Source organism: Oncorhynchus gorbuscha, linkage group LG14 (assembly GCF_021184085.1).
Source record: "Oncorhynchus gorbuscha isolate QuinsamMale2020 ecotype Even-year linkage group LG14, OgorEven_v1.0, whole genome shotgun sequence".
NCBI classification, from domain to species: domain Eukaryota; kingdom Metazoa; phylum Chordata; class Actinopteri; order Salmoniformes; family Salmonidae; genus Oncorhynchus; species Oncorhynchus gorbuscha.
Window position 1 is genome coordinate 11,338,892 of NC_060186.1, and position 10,894 is coordinate 11,349,785.

At 43.1% G+C, this 10,894-nt stretch overlaps 1 protein-coding gene across 1 annotated transcript; it reads left to right on the plus strand.

The window, feature by feature from the left end:
• The first annotated feature begins 59 nt into the window (after positions 1 to 59).
• LOC123995912 (protein FAM180A-like) lies at positions 60 to 10,362 on the plus strand. Its single transcript, XM_046299574.1, has 3 exons — positions 60 to 374; positions 6,270 to 6,367; positions 9,353 to 10,362. The coding sequence occupies exons 1-3, from the start codon at positions 296 to 298 to the stop codon at positions 9,701 to 9,703; spliced, it is 528 nt and encodes a 175-aa protein (XP_046155530.1). The 5' UTR covers positions 60 to 295; the 3' UTR covers positions 9,704 to 10,362.
• Positions 10,363 to 10,894: the final 532 nt, after the last annotated feature.

The window sequence follows — 10,894 nt, forward strand, 5'->3', positions numbered from 1 at the left end:
TCAGTCACAGACAGAGAGAGGGGGGAGGCAAAGATAGGGAAGGAGAGGAGAGAGAGAAACAGACAGACAGAGTGGTGGAGAGGAAAGGATGAAGCAGTTGCATGTGAAGTGGTTTAGCAGTGCTCCAGTCAGCGTTCTTACCTCATTCTCCCGAGGGTTGTTTGTACACAGCTCTCTCCAGCTGGGGCCCGGCTGGCTGCCTTGATTAGCTGGTGACTGATCCACATTCAGATCCCATTGAGACAGACAGACGACAGGGCAGTGTCAGTGTGTGTGCGCTGGGCCGAGAATCAGCATGATGCATCGGTGGGGTCTACTCATCACTGTGTTCTACTGCCAGCTGTTCCTGGCTGCTGCTCAACACTGGAGGAAAGGTAGGACACCTGAGCACCTCACAGAGTTTAGGCTGACTTCAGGTCAGTTTGAGGGGTCAACACAGACACGTTCATAGAAAGTTCATGGTTGTTGTGTAGACGTTTTCAGAACTAAGAGCAATAAGATGTAATGAACTGCATTTTGGAATCAAAGGAAAACATATACAATATGGTTATGTATTAAGTACCGTTGTGTGTTATTATAACTGAACATTTAGCTGCCAAATAGATTATTTAGGTGGAGTTAACTAGGCAAAAACAAATGTATGCAGACTTTTGTTCTGATGTGTTTGCAGACTTTTATGATATTTTATGTTTTTTGAAGAAAAGACAAATGTTTTGTTTGCTTTTGCAAGGCTGTGGGTGCTAGTCTCCTGTATGTATATGATTGTGTTGACGAGAAGGAGAGAGATTATATTTTCAGAATATTTTTCAACAAAGTTCCCAGCGAAAAACAACTTCACGTGCCTTCTTGTCCAAACTTTTGGATCCACATTCATACATTTTCCCTCCCTCCCTTCCCTCCCTCCCTCCCTCCCTCCCTCCCTCCCTCCCTCCCTCCCCCTCCCTCCCTCCCTCCCTCCCTCCCTCCCTCCCTCCCTCCCTCCCTCCCTCCCTTCCTCACACGTCAATGTTTGCTTCCTTAGAAATGTCGACGGCCAAAAATAGATCCCTCCAAATTAAGGAATGTAGGAGGGTGGATTTCAATCACTGAATCAGTCATATGATGTTGAACATGCTTCAGGAAATGCGACTTAGCTCAGGTCTTTGCTGGCAGATGAGATCCAGTCATATGCATGATGTGTCTGTGTGGATACGAGCCTGACATGATCAGATAAAATAATACAAACTTTATTAATCCCAGAAGGGAAACTGGTCTGTCAATCAGTCATGTCTCAGTATCCATTCTGAATATATTATTACATTATTACATCCATGTCATACTAGTACTAAGCTTATCTACTGTATGGCTATTGAATGTCAGATCGCCCCTAAAGACCACATCTGAATATATTATTACATTATTACATCCATGTCATACTAGTACTAAGCTTATCTACTGTATGGCTATTGAATGTCAGATCGCCCCTAAAGACCACATCTGAATATATTATTACATTATTACATCCATGTCATACTAGTACTAAGCTTATCTACTGTATGGCTATTGAATGTCAGATCGCCCCTAAAGACCACATCTGAATATTTAGGATTTGATAGAGGGGACATACAGACTGTGATTTAGAATAGGGGACAAACTGTAAGTGTAGCCCATGTGACTGTCTCTGGCCCACTGTGTCCCTCTGACTGCTGCCACATTCTTCCCCAGCTGTTTCGACTGCAGCAGCTTGGAAGAACATCTGCATGTCTGACTTGATGTATTGTTATCCTTTTAACATTGTGACATATCTTGTCCCATATTTGGAGCTCTCAGGTCTTCAGTCCACTGGGAATGTTCTAATTAGGACATATACTTAGCTTGCTCCGGAGTGTGTCTATTCTGTGGAAAATATCAGTTTAGAAATGTGTAAACTGGTTAAGAAAACATCATTCACCAGTTGTAGTATGGGAAATGTTCCTGACTTTGGTTTTTGGCTCTGACTTTAATCCAAATAACCATTACTGTAAACCTGGATGACAGTGTGATAGAGGAAAATATAGTTTAGATGATCAATTATGTATTCCTTAATGATTAGAAACCATTTATTCTAATACTATTATGTTATGATATGAAAAGTAAAGGTTATTGGTTAAGCTGTTACTGAAAATGCAAGCAGAACTAATTTGATTGTCTGTGCCTCTTGGGAAGGTCAAGGGGGAGAAAAAGCTTTTCAGACAAGATAAGAATGTTTGGGTTTTGTTCCATTGTTGAGAGAAATCTGTATCTTTTAGACATGTTGTAATGTCTGGTTTATGAGGGGAATAGAAAGCATCTCCGGACCTAAACAAAAAAACAACGGGGCTATCGTGGGAAACTGATGATGTCATTTTGAGTTTATAACCTGTGGAAATCTGTGTATGTGGTTAGTACTCTCTGGAATTAAACGCTCTTTAACCTGGCTTTTAAGACTGGTCTCGATCTACTTCATGCATAATTAATGAACTTACAACTCATTAAATGAATTAGAAATGAGTGCTAATTGGTTTTGGCAATTAAAACATTAAAGGAATTTAGAATTCCTCTATCACAGTGACCTCTGTTTTTGCTGCTTTTCTCAAATCAAGACACAATTCCAGCCAAGACCATTTATTTATTTATTTTTTATTTTTTATTTCACCCCTTTTTCTCCCCAATTTCGTGGTATCCAATTGTTGCCACAGCGCGCATCCAACCCGGAAGCCAGCTTCACCAATGTGTCTGAGAGTACACCCGTGCACCTGGCAACCTCGGGTTAGCGCGCACTGCGCCCGGCCCGCCACAGGAGTCACTGGTGCACAATGAGACAAGGACATCCATACCGACCAAGCCCTCCCTAACCCGGACGACGCTAGGCCAATTGTGCGTCGCCCCACGGACCTCCCGGTCGCGGCCGGTTACGACAGAGCCTGGGCCCGACCCAGGGACTCTGATGGCACAGCTGGAGCTGCAGTACAGCGCCCTTAACCACTGCGCGACCCGGGAGGCCCCAGCCAAGACCATTTAGCACTGATTGTAATGAATGGCTTTGTGTTTTCCCCTGGCTCATTGCATGTGATTAGAGGGAGATTACAGGTTCCCTGCTTGTTTGTGAGGACACGGGGACAGTGTCCAAGCAAACACTGATTATTTAGTCTAGCAAACACTGATTATTTAGTCTAGCAAACACTGATTATTTAGTCTAGCAAACACTGATTATTTAGTCTAGCAAACACTGATTATTTAGTCTAGCAAACACTGATTATTTAGTCTAGCAAACACTGGTTATTTAGTCTAGCAAACACTGATTATTTAGTCTAGCAAACACTGGTTATTTAGTCTAGCAAACACTGATTATTTAGTCTAGCAAACACTGGTTATTTAGTCTAGCAAACACTGGTTATTTAGTCTAGCAAACACTGGTTATTTAGTCTAGCAAACACTGATTATTTAGTCTAGCAAACACTGGTTATTTAGTCTAGCAAACACGGATTATTTAGTCTAGCGCTACAGTGGGCCGAGAAGCACGAGCGATGATTGGTTTCGTCTGGCTCAGAGCTTTGAAAACTGAGATCTGCTTGCAGAGGTGGATCATCCACCAGCAACCACTTATTCCATATGTGACCGGCTAGATTTGGAAACCGAGTCTACTGTGTATCAGACGACTGTGTTAGCCCGCTGAGCTAAAGCCTAGGCATTACACAAGTCTTCAGGTCTCAGGCAAGGTTACACATCACATGGGCATTGGACATAGATGTTTCTTTGTGTTGCTGTTGTTCTGCTGAGGTGAAAAGAAGGTTCCCTCCTGTTCTTCACTTCTGACTCGAGCTCAACACAATGGACTCAGCGTATCATCTCTGTGTGTGTGGAATTCCAGCTCCACTTACCTCCACTTATAGATACACACTGGAAAGCATCAGGAAAGGATGTGCTCCTGGATGAAAGTCAACATTGGGGCTTAGGCTTTCCAGGACATACTGGATGAGTATCTCACTTGGATGCACAGTAGCACATATCAGCCCAAATCTGGGTGAAAATGATGACGGCAATGTCTGGCATTCCTCGCAGCTGCTGTATGGCGCCTGTGCAACTAGTGGTGAAAGTCATAAAAATTGCTGGCTGGTTGGAGCAGCCATTTTGGAGCTAATATCTCCACAGAGGTACAGCATCGCCATAACATCAAACGATTCATGGAAAACGAAGCATGGAATTGAACCTCATAGACCTCATAACCTCACTGTTCACACCGGCTCTGTGCCAATAAAAGTTGTTGTCCCTATGGGTGTGTTCTGTATGCTTATACATTCCAACTCCGCTTCTTTAACTCTGTTTCTGAATGGGGAGAATAGGGCAAGTGTTGTCCTGTCGAGAATGTGAGACCTTGGTGGCGGGACAATTAGAAGTTCAGTGGAGGGGGACTGGGAGTAGCAAGAGCTGGTCTTGGATCAGATTCCATAAGGAGTACAGTCGGAGAACAGTGAGTGGAATTGTGCATGGGTGTCAGTTGACCAGCAGCTTATTCCTGATCAGTTTCCATTGAGAGGGACGTTTAAACTATGACCCTCATTAAGCTCAGTGAGCCTATATTTCTCTTGGCTCAAACAGCAGATTACTGTACAGTGATTGGATATCTGGCTTAGATTAGTAACAAGAGCACGTTCTACAGTAGTAGGGAATCTATCCAAGCTCAGGTAGACACAACACCTACCAGAGAGTGACATTCTATGAGAGAATGAGAGTAAAGTATGGACAAACAGTTCCCTGCATGTTATGTTTTATAAAGCTCAGTCACAACCGCGTTGAACTCTTGACTGTTGTGAGGAAAACGTAATTTACCCCTAGTCACGCTGTGTTCCTACCATGACCTTTCTGTTCTGTCCAGGGCCCAGGCATTCCTCAGACAGACTGAGGCACTGCATGATCGATGGTCTGTTTGTGTCCACTTCATACATGCTCCGACTTCCAATCAAGCTTCTTATTTGGACCTTGTCTGTCTGTACCTGACCCTTCAACCCAAAAGCACATGGCCCTGTACTTTCAAAACAGTCCCTGCCAGGTATTCAGGGCTGTAATGGAAAAGAAAGCAAATAAGGTATTGAGGGAGAGATGCTGTTGCACCGGACTTTCTTTGGGTTGGGCTGGGTCATCTCTAGGTCATGTTAACAACATTTCTCAACGTGTCATATTTTTCTGTTGAGGTCAAATACTTGACCACAAGAATGTCCCTATGTACTGTAGCTGTCTCTCAAACTGGTGAAGGGTATTATCATGTCACTACTGTGACTCCTGCCTCAAATCATCCCCTCACTGTTAAGAAGCAGCTCAGAGTAATACAGAGGAAACACTGTTGAATGAAGCCACTCAAAGTCTCATTATCTCACTTAATGTTAATCAGGCCTAGGTCATTTTTGAGAAAACAGGCGAGTCATTTGTAGATGTAATAACTACTACATCTCCCGTACAGGTCAAAGAATAGGTGTGAAGGAGGTGGTTCAGCGAATGATCTCATCTGAGATCAGAATACCTGCCTTAGCTGCATTTAGCTCAGGAGCTGCCTTTAGCTCAGCAGTCTTGTGGTATGCAAGGGACCAAGGTTGGAACCCAGCTGGTAAGCCTGTGTCCAGGTGTTTCTCTGCTTCTGCTCCTGGTTAGCTCCCCTTATAAATGACAGAGCTGCCTTAGTCTGCGGTTCTGAAGGCTGAGAGAGAGGGCTTTTATGAAGAGCAGACCACAGATCCTGAACTCTCAGGCCTGCTGCGGCACATATGCCCTGACACTTTGAAATCTGACCGCCCTACCCTATAGCCTATGCCCTATAGACACACCTGGCTCTTTGAAAAGAGGGGGCATCTATAAAGTGGGACATACCAGCGATTACCGGTGTCAGAGGTTAAAAGCTTTTCACCCGGTTTCACGTAGGAACGTCTGCTGCAGTTTACACCCTAGTTGTCTCCCACAAACCTGCGGCTCGATAGTTTAACCTACGTAGACATGTTTACAGTATGCAGTAAGTGTAGGATTTTACATGACCTATAGCCACTGTGTCAATGTATTTGACTATATTGTATACTGTATGCCACTGCGTAAATACTGCAACGTGTGCTGAGTTTGACTGACCTCCTGGTCACAACAACGGCAACCATATTCACCCGCTCAACGGGAAATTCTGGATCTATTGTATTTCAGGACTTCTTTTGGTTGCCATTGGTTTAATGAGTCATTCAACTACTCACAATGCTATCTCTCCTCTTCTCACTTTCTCTCCCCTTTCTATTTAGCCCTTTACCCGTCAGCCTTTAGAGTGAAGCGTGGCACACACTCATTGGTCAACCCCACCTTCCAGAACTCTGTGGAAGATGTTAACCTGCTGTTTGAGGTGAGTCGACAATAGCCATCTCTGCTTAAATTACATTAATGGGTTTAAAGGGGATTTAACTCATTGTGAATGTTACATGGAAACAAGAAGATTGTTGTCAAATAAAGTTAAATCTTCCACGAATGTAAAGTTGTATTGCATGCTCTCAGTCTGTAACAGTCTGCCTCTTCTCTCCGACCCACAATGGATCATCTAGAGACCCTCCTCTCAGATAGTTTTGACTTTATTACTAAATAATGTTCTGACATTGAACTCCATATCCCAGAGGTCCCTGCTTCTTCTCGTTGTTGAGCCAGACCATATCCACTGTGGGCACAACCCAGATTCATTCACACATACTACAGCTGGTATGTTGGAGCCCAAGAAGCAAACATTATGTCTGGACATCTACTGCTCAACCATCCACCACTCTGATGTTTGAGTGGAAAACATGGACACAGAGGTTATAGGTTATTCAAGGTTTGTGAATCTTGTGGGGTAGCAGCAAAACATGTTGCATCAGAATCAATGCCACTCAAGCTTTTATATTCGCCATTGCTTCTAAATAAAATATCTTGGGCATAACAAGTCAAAAATACCTGATAGCTCATCTCTTGTGCTTTTGGGAAGAATTCTTGACTTTCAGAGACTCTGTTAGTCACTTCAACGAGTTGTAGGTCCCGTAGGGACCCCTTTCTCCATGCTGTAGTAAACTCTTCTATCAGTCCTTGTCAGTGCCAAATATCAAATTGGCCCATAGACCCTTATGGAGATCTGAGAGTGCATAGAGTCTAAGGGCTGATTTGGAATTGGGCATTACAGTATGGGAAGAGGCTACATTTCTACTGTTTGTTATGACAGAGCTCTGAACATAGCTGAGCAAACAACGGAAACCAAAAAGTATGTATGCAGTAAGCAAAGTTGGAGAGCTCTTGTCTTCAGCAGTGGGCCTATGTGTGTAGGTGTGTGTATCTCCTCAGAGTTCCATTCAGAGAGAGAAGTGAAAGTTAAAGACGTATTGAATGTTTGACTCCTCTTCTCCTACTAATTGAAGAGCTGAAACTTTCCTGTTTGATGTGAATCCTGTGGGTACCATCGCTCGTCGTGCAGCAGGGACATGGAGGTCGAAGGTGGGAAGGGCCGAGACAGAGAATCTGTAGGCAAACAGTGCTCATGGGTTCAAACTTTCTGAATTTCATACAGTTGAACTTGGACAACGAGAGTCATGGTTGGAGCAGGAACGTAGTTTTGACCCGCTGGAAAAGGGAAGCTGAAGCCTCAGTCAGCAGTCGTCATCAGTCGTAGTGTGTGGGTAAAATCACTGGGGAAACCAAGCCAGGATTTTTTAAAACATATTACAACCTATGTGTTGTGATAATTGCGTTGTTTGCTCTATAACCTGTTAGTTCATACGTCTTGACACCATGATATATAGACCTACGGCCGAGACAACAAGAAAACACTGGCAGAATAAACTCAACCAGGCCTTTGTTTCATCATTACAAAACCAGAGAGCAACCTCTGTCCAGTGAAGTCCACAAAGCATATTGAATGTAACCAACAGCTACATGAACTACAGCATGGTCAAGCAAATGAATGTTTCTGAAATTTTTGGACTACTTAACAGCTATTGATTTAGAACCATGGAGAGGTACCGCAAGTCCCAAAGAAACAGGAGCGGCCTCCACAATTCCAGCACTATTTCATCTTCGACATTTCAACATTATCAAATCACCTATGCTTAGTCTAATAAAGTCACAACTAAAAGACACCAAAAACGATTTAGTCCAATCAACATGAGCTAAATATGATGTGGCTTTCCATGGTTCTGATTTCTCTCTCTCTCTCTCTCTCTCTCTCTCTCTCTCTCTCTCTCTCTCTCTCTCTCTCTCTCTCTCTCTCTCTCTCTCTCTCTCTGTGTGTGTGTGTGTGTGTGTGTGTGTGTGTGTGTGTGTGTGTGTGTGTGTGTGTGTGTGTGTGTGTGTGTGTGTGTGTGTGTGTGTGTGTGTGTGTGTGTGTGTGTGTGTGTGTGTGTGTGTGTGTGTGTGTGTGTGTGTGTGTGTGTGTGTACAAGTAGAAAAAACACGTTCACTCACCGTACTTGTAGAGAATGCAATGCCGTTCTCCTCTCTTTCATGTTGACGAAACGGTCTATGACTCTGTATACAGTACATGCTTTTGTTTTTTGTTGTCCTAGACTACCTGGCTAAAATCTTTGCTCGCAAGACTAACTTCCTTTCATGGGAAACATTAGCTAGTTAACATTAGCCTTCTACATCTAGCTACATTTACATTTACATTTAAGTCATTTAGCAGACGCTCTTATCCAGAGCGAGCTACATATTGACCTTCCATCCTCTCAGGCCAATGTATGAATTTATCCTCGGATCAGAATCACAGTTATAATAATTTGCCAGTATGGTGAATTAAGTAAAACCGCAAGTCCAAATCCCTATCTCCACCGATGGATAATTTAGGAAAGGGACAATTTTAGCTAGCTAGCTAGCCACCGAAGGACAACAATACAACGAAATGCAACAATTCAAGTTGTTTTTGTCAATGATGTTTGGGTCTCGATGTGATGTGATAGGAGTGAAGCCAAATCCAAACTGGCTTCCCTTGACACTTTTTTTTGGTGAGCCAGGACCATTAACTATTTAGCTCAACACTGATTGGCTATTATTTTATGCTTTTTTTAAATCAAGGGAGGACAAATGCCAAACTATTTTTGACCAGACATCATCAGATAGATGGCCGACACATACAGAGACAAAGGGGCACAATTTCACTCGCTTTAATGTTTTCACTGGTGAGATGCATTCCGCCTCTGAAAAACTGACACGAAAGATACATTTATTTTAAACTTTTTTTCTTGGACAATTTTTTTGGGGAAGCCTGACTTCCCTTGGCATCCATGAATGCATGCAAATGGGAGTCAGGTTACATATGAAAAGTGGATCTGACAGAACCTGTAAAGAATCTGATACAACTGTGTCTGTCTTCTAGATCCTGCTGGCAGGCCTGCAGATCGAGGGTGAGGACAAGCCCTTCGTGATCCCAGACAAGGAGCTGTCGTCTCTGAGGAGGGTCCAAAAGCTGGAGGTTATCTGTGAGGACGTCCTGCCCAAGAGACTATCGGAGATCAGACGTCTGACCTCCCACCTGTCCCAGCGCAGAGGTGCCCTAAGCAGGGAGGACTTTGAGCGCACAGTGCTCACTATGGTGTACACTGCCCAGACTCTAGCTCATACCACTTCCCAACACCAGAAGGCGCTGTGGGGAGACGCCCTGCTGCAGCTGTTCAGGGCCATTCAAGAAGATCTGACGCCCCTATCCAGAACACCTCAGCACAACTAGTGTTATGGACACGTGGACACATTCTTTTAGATACTGTAATATACTGATCATTTTATATTGTAACACAAGTCACTTTTTGGCAGAAAATTTAAAGGATGTTTTCTATTGAGTTGTATTGTATAATCAAAATGACTGTTCTGATAATGTAATGTGTTTGGTTATGATCAAATGATGACATGATCTAATCATATTGAAAGGAGGATGTGGGAAAAGGAGGATGTGAACAATATCCTGTTCATGTTCTATCTATCGGACTCCGCCTTGTTCCAAGACTTCAGATGTAAACAAACATTTTGAATATTTTATCAGTCACTCTGTCATGATTCATTACAGGTCTTTATCAAATCTTCTGTCATAATCTTCTCAACTGTTTATCACAATCACAATCTTTTCCCAGCACTGTCCTGTTGCGAAAAGGTGCTTCATGAAAAAAATAGTCCCATGAGGTGCAGAAATATTGTGTTGAACTGTAACATTGAAGACAGGGGTGTCAATTTACTCAGCTTATTTCTCTGCAATTGATATTATAATAAAATAATGATCAATATATATATATTTGAACTGTAACATGGTTATGGCCATGTTATGAACCAAGCTAAACACTGAAGAAGACAGTTCAGCTGAAAAGTATGTGTATGCTATCCTGATGCAGTAAAAACATAATTTATATATAATGAAGTCAGCTTTATGCAGCATCTTTTAGACTGCAGACACATTACAGTTTTCTGGGGCTTATCTGGATTCACAGGTTTTACGCACCAACAATACTTTTTGGAGAGCACTATGGTCCTCTTTTGATACGGCCTTGTTATGATTATGTACAAATGATTGATATGACTTGAGGATGTTCATTCACATTTGCAAAAACGTGGGTAGGGATTTGCCTCGGTCCCAAACTGTTTTCATTTTGGAATTAGAGTATTTTAGCTGCTCTGGCCTGCAGGGAGGATGTCAGAAGAGATGTGAGACATGGGGCCTCAGGCTTTCTACACATCCCCCAGATCTACACATCCCCCAGATCTACACATACCCCAGATCTACACATCCCCCAGATCTACACATACCCCAGATCTACACATTCCCCAGCTCTTCAATGGCTACAAAGAAAGACGAGTGCCGAATCTGTGTCCTGTTGGCGACATAGTCACCCGCTGCTAGAACAGACTTTCCATTGACATACTGTTGCCTACA

What these genes read in the sequence shown, in the direction of transcription:
- LOC123995912 (XM_046299574.1), top strand. Translation starts at nt 296, where the DNA reads ATGATGCATCGGTGGGGTCTACTCATCACTGTGTTCTACTGCCAGCTG. An exon ending in TGCTCAACACTGGAGGAAAG is followed by an intron (nt 375 to 6,269) that starts GTAGGACACCTG and finishes CTTTCTATTTAG; the next exon opens with CCCTTTACCCGTCAGCCTTT. An exon ending in ATGTTAACCTGCTGTTTGAG is followed by an intron (nt 6,368 to 9,352) that starts GTGAGTCGACAA and finishes TCTGTCTTCTAG; the next exon opens with ATCCTGCTGGCAGGCCTGCA.